The sequence below is a fragment of the Apaloderma vittatum genome, unplaced genomic scaffold (assembly GCF_000703405.1).
Source record: "Apaloderma vittatum isolate BGI_N311 unplaced genomic scaffold, ASM70340v1 scaffold33549, whole genome shotgun sequence".
NCBI lineage: Eukaryota > Metazoa > Chordata > Aves > Trogoniformes > Trogonidae > Apaloderma > Apaloderma vittatum.
In genome coordinates, this window is record NW_009734064.1 from 38,523 (window position 1) to 57,540 (window position 19,018).

General features: G+C 43.5%; 1 protein-coding gene across 1 annotated transcript in view; it reads right to left on the bottom strand.

Moving 5' to 3' along the window:
* The window catches only part of DMRT1 (doublesex and mab-3 related transcription factor 1), a gene marked incomplete at both ends in the record, with an annotated part of 55,116 nt that extends 38,519 nt beyond the window's left edge, over positions 1-16,597 (bottom strand). The window contains one exon of the mRNA XM_009876142.1: positions 16,366-16,597. Coding sequence (XP_009874444.1) covers positions 16,366-16,597 — 232 coding nt within the window. The remainder of the gene's footprint in view (positions 1-16,365) is intronic.
* Between the last annotated feature and the right edge of the window lie 2,421 nt (positions 16,598-19,018).

The window sequence follows — 19,018 nt, forward strand, 5'->3', positions numbered from 1 at the left end:
GATCTGTTGTAAGCAACAACTGTAACTAAGCTTGAACTAACTGGGTCTTGGGCCTGTGCCTCTAATTCTTGACTCCTACCTATAGGGTGAATCTTTCCACAGCCTCACCTCCAACTGCTCAAAGAGCTGGGTGTCTTTCTCAAAGGAAGCTGTCAGCCCATGGCCACATTTTCCATCAGCAAGGAGAGAATACCAACACTAAGAAAGCAACTTCAAGCTGTTGTTTATTCATGTTTTATCTGTTCAGCTGGTATGTTTTGGTTTGTTTTTTCCGAATATACCTCAATACAGCTGAATGGCTCTGCGGGCATGGAGAGGGTCCTGCTCTGCCTCAGAGCTTGCTGTATAACCACATCCGCACATAAGGGGCAGCCCTGAGGCTCATTGCTCTAAGGGAAACAACTGCTGCTGCATCATCAGGGTCCCATTTTGCTCTTCCACATGCCCTTCAAAACAAGAGGACTGCTGCAAGAGCTGGCCTCATGCCTTGGCTGTCTTGACCCTCAGCATGGAAAAACTGAGAAGGGCTCCTGGGTCTTTTCCCTGCCACCAGCTACAAATTTTAACATTTTGCAAGTTGCAAACAGGATATGATTAAGAATATGGGACTGAGCTTCTGCAGGAAGGAACAGAAATTAGAAGAGCAAATGAAAAAAAAAAGAGTGGTTAAAATTCCTTCTCAGTTTTTGGAACACTAAATCTACAATGTAGGGCTATCAGAGGCTGTCCACGTGTGAGCAACGCTCTTGCAGTGAGACAACAGTATCCCTTCATACAGTTGTGCCCTTGGATCTCTAAGCTCTTTTCTATCTCTTTATTAATTCCTATAGAAAACCAATGCTACTTTTTTTGCACTATGTACACAGCATGAAATATGGCCCACTCTTTCATAGAAGATCAATATGATGCACGATAAATACTGTTATTGATCTTGCAGTGTTGTAGACAACTCTCCAGCTCTATGGCATATTAATAGTAGTTAATCAGTAATTCATTTCAGGAAGGCTGGGGTTTTCTTTTAAGGAAGGTGAGTTCTTAGGGTCAGTTATACACACAAGTCTTACATATTTAGTAACCTATGAGGAGCTCCTGTCTTCACTTAGCAGAGCATGGTGAAAAACAGTGGTCTGAGTCCTCAGTTAATGTAAACCAGTCTCAGACCATTTACTTCAATAAAGGCTATGGTGATTTATGCAAATTGCGGACACGCATGGCAAAATCAACACAGAAGCCAGTATATAGATCATTCTTTCCCTTCTTAATTTTTGGTAAGAGAGAGGAGAAACATCAGGGAATTTATAGGAATGTCTATTATTATCCCTATCTCACAGATGCAAACATGTTTTGAAGTGTACACACCACGAAATGCAAACACTGAAGTTCCTTCTGTAATATTAATTCATTCTGCATACAAGCATGGAGTTATTTTCTATTCCTGTTGATACTGTTAAGGGTAAATTACACATCTTATTATACTCTGATAATAGTAATTTAACATGCCTGGGCAAGTCTCTGATGCTGAGGTCAAATGGCACAGAGTCCGCATGATTAGACTTCCTCAGCATCTATAACAGGGTGGTAGCACCACACTGTCTACTGGGAATGGTTACTGAACCACACTCAGGAATCCAGGCAACAGCTCGGTCAGCTCGGGACCGATGCACATCAGGAACTGCTCTGAAAATCAGGATAGCACATACAGTCACATTTCAATGACTGTGTGTATGCAGTGGCATGGTTCAATTCACTCATGTCACCGTAACAGCTAGTCTTCATCTGACTGTGTATTGCAGAAAACCTTTTCTCCATATGCAGGGTGGTAATTAAGAGAATTTCACTGCCTACATTTATTGAAATGAATTCTAACATACAACTGTGGTCGGCAGTTTTTATTTCCTCTATGCCCACAGACACTCTACACGTACAAAGATGCTACTGAAAAAGCAGAACTGTGGCTACTCAAGTAACCCCTTTACCCAAGGAGCAGGAAGGCAGACCCATTGCCCAGCGAGCAGAGCTCACCTTCTGGTAGTTTACATTCCCTGCAGTTTTCAATTCAGAGTGACTGTTTTCATCACCGCGGTGTTAATACCTTCCTGCAAGACAGCTTCTGTGGCAGGAGACAGCTGTGCCATTAAAAGGCCAAAAATTAAATCAATTATTCAGGTAGGAAACATTTGCCTTCAGAACTCAAAAGCATCTTGGATCTGTAGCTGATAATTTCCCCTCGCTCAGTTTATAAAGCATTAGTACACTCCTATTAGCTGGTTTGGCAATATTAAGTCTCTCAATGCATTAATTCAATTCATTGCTGGCTTTGAGGTCGGACAGTAGCCTTGAATGAGGCCGATGTGAAATCACTCCCTAACATCATAATCAGAAATGCTGGAACACTATGTTTCTCCCACTAGACAATCATGACAGAGCTATTTCAGATGTCAAAGAAAGCTGGCACCATTACTTACTTTCTGCTGAGACACTCTGCCTCCCAAGGAACAAAACCTGCACGCTTGCTCTGTCTTTCAGAGGAGGATTTCTGTTCTCCTCCCATCAGAAGTTGAGGATTATCTTTGGTTCCAGTGTTGAACTTTTAGGTTGCTATAAAGTTAATGTGCTAGACAATGTTCATTCCAGGCAAGGCTGTGGGGTTGTGTATTTTCTGCCACCCCCAAAAAAGGCCATTATCTGTAATTACCCATTACCATGCATAATTATTTGTTCTATTCTGGTCTATGGCCCCCAGGACTTTATGCTGTTACAGCTCACTGCATTATCTTATCAAATTTGTTAAGGAAGCTTTTTTGACCTTTTGAGCACTTGTCACAGCACATACAAAAGCCAGCAGTAAATTGTCTAAGCATGCAGTGTGTTATTTATTATTTGTGCTCTGCATAGTGATACGGTACAAAATATTACATGCTAAGCCTTCCCTGTTCCCATCTCTTGCTTCAGCTAAAATAAAAAGAGGAAAAGAAACCTCTTCAGTAAGAGATGGAAGGAAACAGGGAGCAGCTGGAGTGTCTCAATGGGAATTTGAGGAGCACAGCAGCAACTTATGAATAAGCCTCAACACCAGGCTCTGGAGAAAGACTCAGCTTTTCTCCTCTCTAATGCCACCTCTTCTCCTTCCCGTTCTCCCTCTCAGAGTCTGATTCCACCATTTTGGCTTCTTTTCACACCTGTGTAACTCTGCTGAGCCCTATTCCTTAACATAGAAGCCCACTTACTGCTCTTTCAGTAAGCCAGGAGGAGGCTTTAAGCAGCGTCTATCCCTCCTCTCTCCTAAATTTACAACTTCTGTCAATGAAGTACAGGTTCCAAGAGGCAAATTTGTCCAGTACAAGATTCACAGCGATTGTCCTTTATGGATTCTGATGTGAGTGCACAAAGGACCAGGTTTTCGTCTCCACAGCTCTCAAAGCTTCCTGCGAAGGACCAGACATTGACCTGCATCCCAGTACCACTTACTTTGGCTAACAGCCTCACTGCACCACGGGTCCACACACTACATCCTTCTTTGTGAAAACTCTGGAATCAGACTCCACAGAGAAGCAGGGCTCTCAAGAAAACAAGGGCGCTGACCCTCTGCATACTGATATTTGTTTTCCCCTTAGTGCTCTTTTTATTAACATACTCCAGATAATGCTTTATCTTAAGATATTCAAGAATCTCTGAATTCAGGCCCTAAGAGATGGCTACCTGAGCTGCTGCTGTGAAGGCAAAACCCTTCTCTGCGTTCGTACAGTTTGCAGGCCTCTGCCCATTGCTCTGTGTGGCTCTTCGGCAGCAGGGACGTGGAGACCTGAACAGCAGCACAAGGAAGAGAGAGTCACTCTGCCTTCAAGGCGAGTCAGAAAATACAGGCAAAGAGCAGGGGCTGCAGAGCTGGTTTCTGACATGTATAAGGCTGTCCTACTCTCACTCACCTATGGAACACCACCTTAGCAGTCCTCCCAATTGTTTTGGCAAGAAAGCTCTGAGAAAAGCATGTTTCCTCCTCCCTCCCCCAACTGCCAGAAACATCAAGACGTCATCTTGAGCTCAAACACCAAATCCAGTGGTTCTTTTTCTTCCTTGTATGGGATCGCCTGCCCAAACAGCTCTGGATGCCCAGCTGTGCTCCAACTAACACCTATCAGAGGGAGAGGCTGAAAAATCTGTTGTTACCCATATCAGATGTGTGGGCTAAAAGCAGCTGTGTCTCCAAGCTAAAGAGAATAAATCATAGCCAAAACAGCTTATTGCCACTGCTGCCCATAGGTACCTCTCCGACTGTACCCAGAGAACACAGTTGCTCAGCAGAGTATACCTTTCTTCTCAAACCAGAAATATGCTTTTAAAAAAAAAGAATTAAAAAAAAACCCCAAATGTGTGGGTACAACAACTCTGAGTCTCTTGCAGGGTCCTGGCCTCCTCCCTGAGGTACCCCACCTCCTTATCACAGCTATGCCTCGCCCAGGGAATTACCACCTGCCAACTCTTACCACGCTTTTCACCTCTTCCCATCACCCCAAGACAAAACAGAGAGTGACTGCACCTTTCCTGCAGCAGGTCTCTGACAGCTTGGGCAGAGGGTGTCTCACAGCCGCCTTGGGCAGAGGGTGTCTCACAACACCCTTTGCTGGACAAAGCAGCTGGACCATGAGCTTGTCAGCGAGGAGCAGGCATAACAGCAGCACTGTCTGCACAGGGCACACATCTGGGAGCAGCAGACTGCTTTCTCCACCAAGATGTCAACAGCTGCGCTCTCCTGCTTCTCAAGGTTTACTCAACTGCCAGAAAAATACTGATTTGCACCTCAAAGGAATGAGCATTACTTTTCCCTCTAGGAATAACACTGGAGTCACCACTTGAGCAAAGCGGAATAAGCTTTTCCAGTTCCACCTACAAAGGACTAAACGAGTGCTAAGTGGGACAGTACGTCTTGCCAAGAACGACACTTGCCAAAAGGAGGCACTTTAGGATAAAATTTGAGCAGCATGGATAGTGCATTTCAAGAAAATCTGAGGAATTAAGGCTGTTTGTCGCCCTCTTACTTGAGGCCCACAGAGGATCCATGCAACACACAAGCTTCTGATGGGATTCTGCATACACATGATGCTTCTGTTCACGACGTCAAAACCCATCCCATCAAACGACACAGAAAACTTCAACTTGAGCAGGTCTAGTCTGGCAAAGGCACAAATGATCTAGAACAATCATATGGGGATTAAATTAAACCTTAGATGAGAGGTTCACTAACGGGCAAGATAAACTGCCATCTTTCACCTGAGGACATGTCTTTTGGTATTTTATTCATTCCTGCACCTCCTGCAGGAGCCCTTCCAAGTTCAAGCCCAAGTGTGCTTGTTCAGGCCACAGCTATATCCCCATCACCAGCTATGAAGAGAAACCTAAGAAATAGTACAAATATGACAATCAAATGGGATACCTACCTCACCCAGCCTCCCATGATTTTTCGCTCAGTGACATTCCTGGGCATGAAGTGCTACGTCTGCTTAATAACCACCAACAATTTCCCTTCCGAGATCTACTGAGAGCCCACTTCTCTGTACATACAGCATCACCAGGGAAGGAGTGTCACTAGTCCCACAGATCCCTCACCAGTTTCAGGCACTGAAGACACCAAGTCTCCTTCCCACCACCACAGGTCTGTCTGAAAGGGCTGTCCTCAGTCATCCTATTCCACCAGGAACCACTAACACTCGGCACAGTACCCTCACGGACACCAGCTCCTCGGCAGGGACAATGTTTCTGAGGTAGAGGCTCCTCCATTTTTCACTTTTGGTATGGGTTAAAGTGGCTTTTGCTCGCACATGACAAACCATCTAGCCAAGTCCTCCCGCAGTGCACTTCTGTCTGCTCCACTGCTTCCCAGCCCATGCACCTTTCCATCAAGGAAACCAAGGCAACCCGGTAATTCCAGCTTTGCTTCTGAGCTACCAACGGGAAGACCACACAACTTACAGCTAAGAGCAAGTCCCTGAGAGACTTTTCCAGAAACACCACTGCTTTAGCTTACCCACTCAGACCCACATTTTCAGACTGACAGGATTGGATCATCCTTCTTAACACCATGTAACACACAGAATATTGATTTTCTGTCAATTCCGTTTCCTAATCAAGATGTCAGGGACACAAAACGCAAATGCTTTGCAGAATATGACTGTATCAATATGTCACTCTGTCAAGCAATTTTGCATTGATAAAAGATTACTAAAGTGACAGAATCTTTTCCCTATAAAATTAATTCACATAGTGTGAGCATCTTTAACAGCCGCATTCCTCCCTCTTGCACATTTCAGGCTGCTGTGGACTGTTCCGCTGTTTTCAAAAAAACCTGTGTCAGGCTGATAGGTTTGTAGCTGCCCATCTTACTACCACACTTGCTTTTCTTAAACACTGGCATGACACTAGCTTTCTTCCAGGCCTAAAGAATTTCCCCAGCGTTAAAAGGCTTACTGGAAATCAGCATTAATGGACCAGGAATCCTCAGCAAAGGTCTGTGGGACTAGCAACACTCCTTCCCTGGTGATGTTGCATGTAGAGGGAAGTGGGGTCTCATTGTTGGTGTGTTTGTTTTTTTTTAAATGCTGCATCCAAGTAATCCAATCCTGCTGATTTCAGTTACTGCTGGAAATGAAAGCAGAATATCGCCATCTCCATACAGAGCAACATCATCTGCCTCTCTTCAAAGCAACATCAGAAAAATTTATTGAGCATTTCCTCCTCTCTTCCACATGTAGAATTACTATGCCATAACGCGTCAGATGACTGTTAGCTCTGTGTATGTGTGTTCCTAAATACATCTAGAAACCCTCCCAAATTCACAATTTTTTTTGTTAATTCTAAACTTAATAGAAAACAATTTCTTCTCAAGGAAAATCTGATTTGGGAGAAATAAACGAGGAGGAAGAAATCGCAGCCAGATGACTGCAGCTGGCATAGTAAGTTTCCCAGAGAGCCTCAATCCAGCTCTAGCTAAGAGGAGCTGAAATATCACCACTGATTTCAGTAGAACTGGAGAGGGCACATTTTGTTCACATTCACTTAATAAAAATGATCTGCTGCAAACATTCAGCATGCAACTTAAAAAGCTTCCTAATATGGCTGAAGAAATAAAACATACAGAAAATATTTTTTATTTCCACACTCAACGCAAGCTTCAGGCCCTGAGTAAGACGTCTACAGCAGCAAATTCCACTTTTAACATCTTCTGCCACTGACTAAAGCACAGTAGTTCATCTTTTTATGTGAGGTGGGGGGGCAATACTTTTTCTTTCCTTACTTGTACTTTCGGTCTTTATAAAACAGCTACAGTGATCTTATTCAAATCTTTACAGGCAAAAAAGAAAGAATGGCTTTAGTAAAGAAAAACATTCAGAATCTTTTAATATGGCTTTGAATCTGTGAAGATGCTAGGCACTATTCTAGTGCTTCAGTACAGGTCTGTTCAACCTGAATTGAGACAGCAGGTTTATTTACATATCTAAATTTATTAGCATGCATGACAGCTAACAGGACAGGACCAGTTAAATTAGTGCTTCTGAAAATTAGCAGCATGAGAAACAAGTGCCATTTTCAATCTTCAGTGTAACAGCTGAAATACCACTACTATGTGTGTACACATATATATGTATATAAAATATGTGTATATATATGTGTATATATGTATATAAATATGTATATATATATTATGTACATAAAATCAGGAATCTATTTGAGGAAGGAATTTACAAACATTTAGTTTGTTGCATTCAGATGTCCATCAGACTACTCGAAAAGGGAGTAAAACTTAAATTCAACACAACTCTAAAAAAATAGAGGAAGACATTAAAAGAAAATGAAATCATGAAAGAAAACTATTTTTCTAGATTTCTAGACAGTGATGGGAAACAGCTCAGACACCTGCAGGTGCAAAGGAGCAAACTGAGAGGAGGCGAAAGAAACTTGGTGTGGATTAAATGTAAAGGGATTTAAGTCATTAACAAGAGATCAAAGAGAACATTAGAAGGGAGGGAAGGCTTTACAAGTGTCTGAGATAGGAGACCTTGGAGGAAATATGACTGGGACAAAATCATTACAGCTCACACTAAAAATAATCAAGGGAGTAGGATGATGGTTGGAATTAGCTGGAGTCCATGCCTGGTTATAAGCTATATGATGACAGAAACCCAAAAGGTTTCTAAAAAAGGCCAACTAGAAACAGGAGGGCTTTGTTACTCTGTCTAACTAAAACATGATGGAAAAACTAATAGCAGGAGTGGTCAAGAACCACTGTAGTCACTGACTGGGCCTGGGCAAGTGAGAAAAAATCAGATGCACGTGCATCGCTTCTGTACACCATCACCAGTGTTGCACGGATGCAACATTCACACTTCCACATAAATGCAAACTGATCACTGATGAATTTTGCTCTGCACAACTCACAGAAATTCTTAAATCAGTGGCTTAAATCAGCTGAGGTGCAATTGCGCCCATAACTATAGGCAGCCTAGTCAGCTAACGGTGGCCTATGCTGAAAGCAATAGAAACAGTCTGACTAGAGACAGGAATTTTTTAAGATCAGAAATTAATTAGGCATCCAATCTCATTGCAAATGAAGGTAAGATCGGTGCTTAACTGACTTTCTACTAGTTTTTCAAGATAATACAGGACAGAAGTCCATGAAAGATGTCTGTAGCTAAGCCATCTGCAACCCAGATTAAGACTAGCAGGTACTCAAACTAAGAAGAAAGTTTAGCGAAGTTCAGGAAAAAGAAAAAATAAAAGAGGAATCAGAAGAACAACATGAAAAAGTCTTCCTACAAAAGAAACCTTCAAGATTGCATTTTAGTCCTCATGTCATGAAGTGACAAATCTACTGAAAATAAAAAATAGGCCAGCAGGCTGAATTACGAAGTTAGTTGATAAATAAAGCAAATAAAAGGAGACTTCAAGGTAAAGCACGTAAAAACCAGAAAATTAAGTTAGTTGACAAACAAAACAAATGAAAGTAGTTTTCAAGGTAAAGCATGTGAGAAAGAGAAAATGCAAGAAATTGTACGTGCTCAGCTAGGGAAGCATGCAGTACTCCTTCACTCCCCACTTGTATCTTTGCTAAAACGAAAAAGAAAGCCCCACACATTCAGATAACTCACAATAACTGTTTCAAGGACACAGAAAGGAACAAGAGGTTAGCTGCAGATAGCGTAATAATGTGCCCATGGATAGAAAGTTCTCAGTACATCTTTTGCTCCTCCTGCTCCATTCCTTATCTGACTGTTCGTAATGACAAATAGAAGGCACAAGCTGGGACAGATAAGTCTCTACATGTGAATGCACATATGCAAATGCCAGCGTGATGGAGAGAGGAGCTTCCAAGGCACAAAGAACAATAGGGGCTGCCCACCAGCCCCGCTGGCTTTGGTGGGAAGAGAAACCCTGAGCAGCTGGGCGCTGGGAACAGCGCACACGCGCAAAGACCCTTCAGCACGCAGCCAGAGCCTCCCAGCAGGGACCTCGCTCTAACCCCCAGACCCACGTCTGGAAGCCTCATCTAGTGTGAGAAAAGCCAGACTGATGCTGAAAATGCAGAAAGGCCTAGGGTGAAAGATTTTAAGGAAAAAAACCACAGTAAAACAAACAACAAAAAAACCCCAAATTCTACCTGCTCTCAATTCTTTAGGGGAAAAAAGCTCTTCTGAAATATGAAAGAAGGATGTAAATACGTGCTGAGCTGCCTGTGGGTTTTCACCTCCACTCCTTCAGCCAAAAGGGGGTCACAGAAGCCCTGGGGCTGAGCAGCCCTTCTCTCCCTAAGTATGTCTGGGTAGGTGAGACTGGTCCCCCAGCACTCTGCTTCCCCGACACGCTGCATAAATCTCTCCCCAGCCCCTGCCTCTGCTGAAGACAGCCCCAGATGCGTCCCGCAGTACCACTTGCAGAGAGAAAGAAAAGCAACCTTCTCTGAGGCTTCCCAAATCTTTTTACGCCACTATATATTTTTACACTTCCACCGAAGCTTCAGACAGGATCAAAAGCCTTAAAGGAAAAATAAACTTCTTCATTTAGAGATCCAACTCTAAAAATTGCCACTAGTTCTACCTGTTTCACCAACACAGCAGAAATACCACACTTTTGACAAAGCCTGTACCTCACTGAATAAGCACGTATGGCACTTCAGACATTAGCTCACACTGAACGCAGGCACCTGCACACAAACACAGACACAGATACACGCACACAAAGCTGCAAAGATGAAGAATGAGTATTCCTTGAAAGGAGGAGCAGGGAAAGCACAATCTTTGCAAGCTGCAGACTCCAGAACTGGAGAATTAACTGGAAACATCTAAACAGGGGTGCAGAATCCTGTAACATTATGATTTACTTAACACAGTCAAACAACGGCCAGAGGCAATGAATCATATAGGAGACGATAAAGCTGCAGGAGATTTCAGTCATCTAGTTTAACCTGCACATTGATCAGAGTTTACCCCCATATTAATCACTTGAGATCGTAATCTAACACACTCTTAAACACCTCTCCTGATCATGCTTCACTTGCCCCGTTGTCCTTATGCAGGTCACTCCACTGCTAATTGCACTTCTAGTTAGGAGAAAAAGTGTCTACTGTCTAATTTAATTTTGTCTTTTTTAGTTTCAAGCCGTTGCTCCTTGTTATGCTGTCTCAAGCACTGTAAATAATCCCTCCTCCTCCTCCATATTATTACCTCTCAAATATTTATAGACTGTTATATCCACCCGTAGTCTCCTTCTCTACAAGCCATGCATCATTTTTGTCACCCTTCCCTCTATACTTCCAGATTTATCTATGTCCTTTTATAATGAGATGCTCAAAACTCCTTTGCAGCATTCCCAAGTACAGTGAAACCAAAGCAGCTGAGCGAGGCAGGAACGCCCCCGTTGCTTCAGAAGCAATACCTTTTCAAACAACTCTGAGCAAAACAGATGTGATTTTGGTAGGAAGGGAAAATTACAAAGCCACGGGCACCACACCACAGAGTGCTTCACTCATCAGATAGTTGTATCAGTCAGAAATTAAAGGTCTATTAGGGGAAGGTTTTATCCTAAACCAAGGGAAAATTGTTCAGAGGGAAACATTCCCTGAATATTTACTTACTCCAGTTTCAACAAGATTCAGCAATTGAGAAAACCACTACACAGGTGTAAGACCATCTACAGCAACTGCTTCCCAAGATAAAGTCTAACTTGTGCTGTGGAAATAACACCAATGCAAGAGAGCTACGACAGCTCACAAATTCTTACAAGTGGCATATGCAAATGTGATTTTCCTCCTCTCATCTTAACTGCAACACACTGGAGAAAAGTGTATGATTATGGATGGAAAGGTATTAGTTATTCACAGGTAAGGGATGCACTTCTTTGCCAGCAGTGACAATCCAGTAAGGACGCATAGTGTTCAACTACGCTTTTTTTATCCGAATAGAGATTTGTTGCCTGTGGGAGAAGCCAGGGAAAAGCACCAGGAAGCAATGGATAAGGCTGCTTGGCTCTCAGCATCAAAGGGGAGTTGGCAAGACAAGGAGGCAACCAGCAACTAAAACTAGTGAAGAAGCAGTCATGGATGCAGTAGGAGAAAATCAGTTGTTAGAAATTAACAAGGAGATAAAGACAAAAAAGAAAGGCCAGTAGGATGGAGCAGTAACCACTGCAGACCCACCAAGACCACCGAGGACATGAGGCCATCATGTTAGCCCTGGCACAGGCAGGCAAAGCAGCTACTGCCTCCTACTCCTTACTGCTCAGCCCTGCTGAAGCTGCTGCCACCTGAACTAGCGATCCTCTCCATCACCTCCTAAGCCCCATGATGCTAATTTTCTGTTGAAATCTGCCATAGATTTAGTCATCGAGTGTTTTTAGGTCAAAAGAGCCAGGATTTCTTTCCCAGGCTTGCAAATGCTGATGAGTATTGAGGCTGGCTGAAATTCAAATCTCAATGTGTTGACTTGATGTCAATACAAAAAAGTAGGCATTTCAGAGTTTCACAGAAGAGCTTAGTTTGGAAAGGACCTCTGGAAGCCAGCTGCCTCAAACTGCTCAAAGCAGAGTATCAGAGTTGAATCATGTTGTTCAGGCATCAACCAGCTGAGTTTTGAGTCTCCCCGAAGATGGAGGCTCCACAACCTCTCTGGGCAACCTGTTCCAGTGCTTAACCACTACCATCCTGAAATATCCATGGCAGCTTCCTCATGTTGCCCCTCAGATGACTAGAATGAGACTTTTTTGACAAAACCAAAATTCTGACAATATATGACACTGTACTGTAAAGACTCAAAAAAACTTCCTTTCACAAAGACAGTTTCTCTTTAAAAAAAACCAAACCAACAAAACAGGCCATGATATCTTTCAATTACAAGAACTTGGTTTTTTTCCCTCATTACCTAAACAGCACAACATCTGCAAGGTCATGGTATCAATTTTCGAAATCACAATACAGTGTTGTAGAAAAGGTTCACACAAAAGATAACATCAAAAAAACAAAGAGTAAGGAAGGAAGGCAAGCATTTTCAGAGGCATATAGGACACTGCAAGTTCAAAGGGATCTCAGTACCATCACTCATTAAGCATAATATTACTGCCGACCCCACTGCAGGCCGTATTTATGTGCAGATAAAAATCCATCTGTCCCTCCAGAAGTTTCATAGCCAAGGCAGCACCTACTTAGAGAAATATTAAAAGAACTCTATTTTGTTTCCAAGTGTAGCAAAGAGAAACAACAAATAAGAATAAGCTTATTACTTGCAATTGTTGACATTGATATGTTTAATTTGTCAACCAGTGATACCACCAAGGCACCTGTACAATGCTGGTATCAATGTTCACTGCAAAGCCAAGGGGAAACTGACCACGGCAGTGCTGAGGAGCAGGCACTGGCAGTTAGCATCATACACAAATCCCATCCATATCATATGCCTCTAAATTCGGCCAACATGAGCACAGAGCAGCAGGAAGAAGGAATGTTTTCCCCCTCCTTCTAGTCATCAGATGACATACGTTGCAGCCGCCCCAGCCCACCTGCTAAATGACAAACATGACCCGTAGCCTGCAAATAGGGCCAAATAAAATGAAGGAAAGTTGAAGTGCACTGTCTCCTTCCTTTAATCTGAGCAGCTCTCACTCAAAGGTGTTTCCTAATCATGCTTCGACCCTACCTCATGCAGCAATTTCTAAGTATTAAAAAGGCAGTGTTACCAAACTGACATGGAACAGGGAAGAACCCAGGTTTTATAAACTGAGTGTGTCTGACAGGCACGTTTCAAAGCTTCACTGTAGTCTTCTCCTGAGTTTTGCAAGCTAATTAATCTAACATGATGTACTTAGCCTACAGAATGAAGGACAATGACTTTAGATGCCCTGAGATCACAACTTTTTGCTGCTTAAACAGTCTTAATGGCTTAAACAGCTCTCAACAACTTACAACTTTTTAAGGGAAAATGCATAGAAACTACAAAGTCTGTTTGGCAAGAGGTTCTGCTAGTGCCCTGCAACCACAGTCTGTCTCCTTCCAACTATGCTGCAAATTCCCACTTCGCTTCTGAGTGGTTAAGATACAGTCCATCCAAAGTAAACAGTTTCCAAGCTTCAGATGGTAAATGTACAAACCCCTACACTATGACCATGATAATTCCTTTCTCCCCTTTTCAAAACCAGCATGTCACAAAGGGATCTGAAAAATTGTCTCTGGCCTCTCCAGGTGTCACAATATTTCTGACCTGCCGATAAAAACGATACAGCACAGTAAGATTCTCTCCCCAGCACTGTCTCTGATTTGTGTGACTCCTTCACACATTACTCCTCTGCTGGCAGAAAACACTCTGCGTGACGGGAGTCCAGAAGAAAAATTGCTCTTACGAAGCCAAAAGCTTGCAAAAGGAACAGCATTACCACTGTCAAAACCATCTCTTGCCCATCCTAATGCCTGTCGTGCAGGGCACGCTGTGCTCCCAGGAGGCACTGGTTCCCACTGGGAAAGGCTGACTGCCTCGGTCACAAAGGGTTTTGCTCTCTCTGCCTGCCTTAATGACTACCATAAATTCTTGCAAAAATCAGCATCTCAGCCTACCAAACTGACACACTGTGATGCTTGCTCCGACACGGTCTCCCACTTTGCTTGCACATAAGGGTACCAGTAAAATGGTGAAACGACAACTCAACAATCCTTTGAGTACCTGGTCCTGAAACACTCTGACACCTAAAACAACAACTTGGACTAGATGATCTCTAAGGTCCCTTCCAGCCTATGCCATTCTATGAACTTCATGTCACATTGCACCTGGTGGTTTCTTATCCAATGTAAGATCTTTATATGCTAAAAAAAAGAAAGCATCAGAATATTTAAGCAGTATTCTTCACTGAAAAATCAAGACTTTCCAAGGTGAAGCCTGTGCTCTGACACTCGATGAAGCCATCCTACAGGTCTGGCTGAACATGGAGCATCTTCTGCAGCCAGCACACAGTCACTGGTGGCTTTAAATCTTCACCCACAAGTACTTACGCTGCTTTCAACAGAGGACGCTACCAAAATTATTTGGGACAGAAATTCATGCGGTGCAGTTGCTTTTGAGCTAAGCATGAATTTCTGTTGCTTCTTGCATGCCTAAAAACAAAATTACATTCCTATTCATTTCCAGATTCTTCCAATTCTGGTGAACAAAGCTGACCCTGCCTTGATTCTTGGCTGGAATCACATCTTCTCTCTAGAGATGAAGCTGTGTATTTTACATGTTGTCACCCAAACACAGTTATTTAGTAAAATGCTTGAGAAACAATGTATTTGAATTGCACACAAGAAAAAAATCCTCTACAAGAAAGATGACTAGAAAGCATTTACTTTAAAATTAGGCATTTTCATGTTTTCAAGTCTTTATTCAAGCATGCGAATTGCCTTAAGCTTGTTCATGAATGTTTTTCATTAGAAGACTGTAATTTAATTCAATTAATAAGAAATTATTAAAGTAGGATTAATAAATTAAATACTTTCACTGATATTTTAAGAACATTAGGATCAAAGCTTGTGCAAACTCTGTTGACAGTAAAACAATTTCCTATTTTGGCCTTTCTGTATAAGCAAGGGTTTTCTTGTTCTTCTGAGGTATACATAATCTCTATATATTACTGAATCTTAATCTTTAGCCATCTTTCCATGTCTACCGACAAAGCATGCAGTAATCGAAATACGAAAGGAGTAACTGCATTGATGCAAAGGTGACACTAACACGACTGCAATAATGAAAAAAGCTAATAAAAAGCTATTTATTGTTTTATCAACCGACTCTTTCAAAAGCTTCCCAAAGAAATTTCTCCACATTGGTCTGAAACTGCCTGTCTGCAATGGATGCCACAAATCCATCAGACAAGGCTTTAAATGGCCTGTAAAACAGAGTGATGTCATTTGACACACATACGTGCTGTCTTTTTATTGGTTAATGCAAGGCACTGTCCACTTTAGAACCATCTTCTTAACTGGGAAGTATATTCACCTGTACTACTGACATTAGCACAGATGATTAACAATGAATGAAATTTCCTTTTCCTTTCCTCTATGTTTGTTTGCTTTTTTCTTTCTCCTCTCTCTAGAGCAGAATTCAATTACATCATTTTCATATTGAACATATTCAATTGTTGTATCTGTCAGGCATAAGCTCTGGATAGGAGAATCTATTTTGCTTCGAGTCTTCACTTCAGCGCCTTTAAGTCCCAGTTGTGCTTAGCCATGGTTTTACTGAATTTGTAGGTAAATACTGAGTTTTGGGTTTGGGATGTTTTGGAGTTTTTTTTTGTTTTACAAGGGTTAAATGCAATACAGTAGTGTGGAGTAGAGCGGAGGACTGCATCAGTCTTTCATAGTTCATCACACCTGGCCACACAGAACAGAGGTGTCATCACATTAAAACGCGCAAATGGGTAGCTCTCTGCTGCTGGAGTCGATGACATTACATACATACTTGGCTCCTACACAATGCTGAAAACTCTCACATTTTGAAGAAGATACACAGCCAACCAACAGGCAGTTGCCAGCACTGTGGCAGGAGCACGTATTTTGAGAGAAAAGCTCCTCATAAATCTCTCCTTGCACATACAGACCCTGTTGAACTCAATTACGGTGCCAGTCTATACCAAGCTAACTTTGATTTTCAAATAAAAATAAACCATTAGAATATGAAAGACTGATCTTGGGTTCTTCCCTTTTGCTAATTGGACCAACAGCGCAACACCCTTCTCCGAGAGAGGGCTGTCCACAGTCCTGCCACTGCAGAGAGGGGCAGGGGTGAGCAGCAGGCAAGTGTAAGCAACATCAGCCCTCGCCCCCCAACCGTGAGCACTGCTCCCCCAGCACTTTACCTGGCGGAGTGCTCCCTGCTGTCACGGCCGAGCTCATTGAGTGCGTAGGGCTGCTGCTTTCCAGCAAGAGACAAGAGCTGACACCACTGTTCTTCTTGACAAACGTCTCGGGGGCACTGGGCAGGGGCACCGGGTGGCTGATGCCCAGTTCCTCTTCCTGAGCTTGCTGCCTTCTCAGCGCAACCTGGGAACAAGAAGATAGACGTAGGGAACGATCGCTGGCAGAGCACAACTTGTAACAGCAACAACTGAAGGCGAAAAAAGACTGGTTTTTTCCCTGTTGCCAGTCTAAATAGTATTAATGCCATGATCCAGCCTGTAGGTAGAGGAAGATATAAAGGGGGTTATAAAGCTATTTAAAATCCACCCCTTTTTGCACCCAAACCTATGCGATGCTGGTGCCATATACATCTTCCTCAAATAAGGCCAGACATATTAAAGCTCACTGCACTCACTGCACTCACCAGACGCAGCTGCTCTCGGGCAAAGCATACCGTGCAAAGTGCAGTCACTACCCTCCTCTCTGCTGATACACAGCTGCTGGGAATAAGAAACTGACCTGCTTGCAGGGCTCTGCTGTGCCTCCTCATCAATACAAAGCAGCTCCTCATGAGGGCTTATACCTGCAAACTGCTGCTCTGTCGAAGCCTGCTGGGCAAGCTTGCTGGCTCTTGGCTGGAAATCTAGCCCTTCAAGGGAATTTCAGCACGCTGTACACTGAGAGCCATTGCTGAAGAAGCAATGTGAGGAACCATCCCGTGAGCGTCTGTGCGAGCATCACGTGCACTGCAGTCTGCCGGCCAGGCCTGGAGCATTAGGACCTCTGTCTTTCTTTCCCAATACTGATGGTTTTCCGAAGCTTATCTGGCACTGGCCAAGCCCAGAGGCACTATGCAGTCTGGACACGGGTGCAAGCAAACAAACCGTATTTGTTGTTTCCTGAAGGTACAGGGGATCCCTCCTGCCTCACCTGAACTGGCAGACCAATTTTTCACAGCTGCACACCCATGCCAAGTTACGATACACATCCGGGTGGTATATAGACACACTGGGGGCTCTTCAGCTACCCACTCTGCAACTTGGCAGGTGACTGCTTTGAATCTGTATTTGAATCTTGGAAACGTGTCCCAGATTACAGACTGGGATCATGGACTTTTCTTGCTGGAAATTCTCCTCTGTAACTTGGACAGGGCTTTCCTCCATTTCCACATTCAACCTCAGTGTTTTTCCAATACAGATGTGATACCATTAGAGAAATTAGTAATAGCTCTTGCAACAGAGACATCCCAAACAGGAGGTGTAGACTTGCAAACACCATGGATAACTTCGGCTTCACAAGCCAATAACCTTGACCTGTAAAATTCCATCAGCGCCAATGGGCTTACTGCAGAAATATATCAAAAGGGGGAAAGCCAGACTTTCAGTGTGTAACTCCTACACTGATAAGGTTTAGCAAGGGAGGCTTTCAAAGCCCCTTTCAACTACTAGACAGGGAAAAGCAAACTCCCAGAAAGGCCAGCTCCATAATGTACCAGCGGGAGCCATTCACTGCCTGACAGGGGCTGCTGGGCAGTCAGAACCGTCTGTGCAGAACGCGTCCACTTGCAGAGGGAACATCCATTTCATGCTCTCTCCCCTGAGGCTGGCAGCAAAGGGGTCCATGTTTACTATTCCCTGGTTCACACCAGGCAGAGAAAACACGTGTAACCTGTGCACAGTAACAACTGCTGGGCTGCTATGCCGCCGAAAAGGAAGAATTATTTAAACGAATGAAAGCTCCCAGCGGGTTCAGAGGACGCTTGGTACACCTGCACTTAATAAGTAAATAAAAAAGTGGGGAAGGACTTAACCCAGGGCGGCTAAGGTTTTAAAAATGTGTCGGTGGGGCGCTCATTTATTTTCACGCGGGATCACGAAGATCTGAGTGCACATTCGCGGCCAGCGGGGTCAGCCAGTCTGGTGTCACCGCCTCTAATTCGTCTGCAGGGGACTAATTTGCACGAAGGACAAGGTGCAAGCCCGCTCACAGAGCTCAAGCACGCCGTTAGCGTCCAGGTCTCCTCTTAATGAAGTTTTCAAGATAAGGATCACAAGCGGTCGTCTGCATTGTCAAAGAGGTGTTGGCTTCCACCGGACGAAAAAACGAAAAAAGTTACTCCTGCACAGAAGTGGACGGAGTTTGGTTTCTTAGCGAATGCTACCGAGTCCTAGTTTAAGACGACCCAGCTCCACCAACTATTTACAGACCCGCTCTACGCAAAATCGGGAACACAGGCGTTAAAAAAACAAAACAAACGAACAAACAAAAAACCCTCCTGTTTTTCTTAGAAATGCACTCAGCTAAAGCCACCCTGCACCAGGAAAAGCATGTGAAACCATCGGTGGAAAATATCCTGGCTAACCAACTAGTTGGCGAGATCACGCCTTGGGCCGTCCCAACGACCGTGTTATCAATATGGTGACAGGAGCTTTAGATATATAAATATTTATATTTATGTATAAATACAAATGTTAACACCACACTGTTGAAAGAATCCCATGTATGTAAATATATTGCTGAAACACAGCAGTCCGGAGTCAAACAAAAGCCTGCCCGGCGCGGGTTTCCAGGCGGCTGCGTGCACCGGCCGTCCGGCGCGTCTCGGCCGCGCTC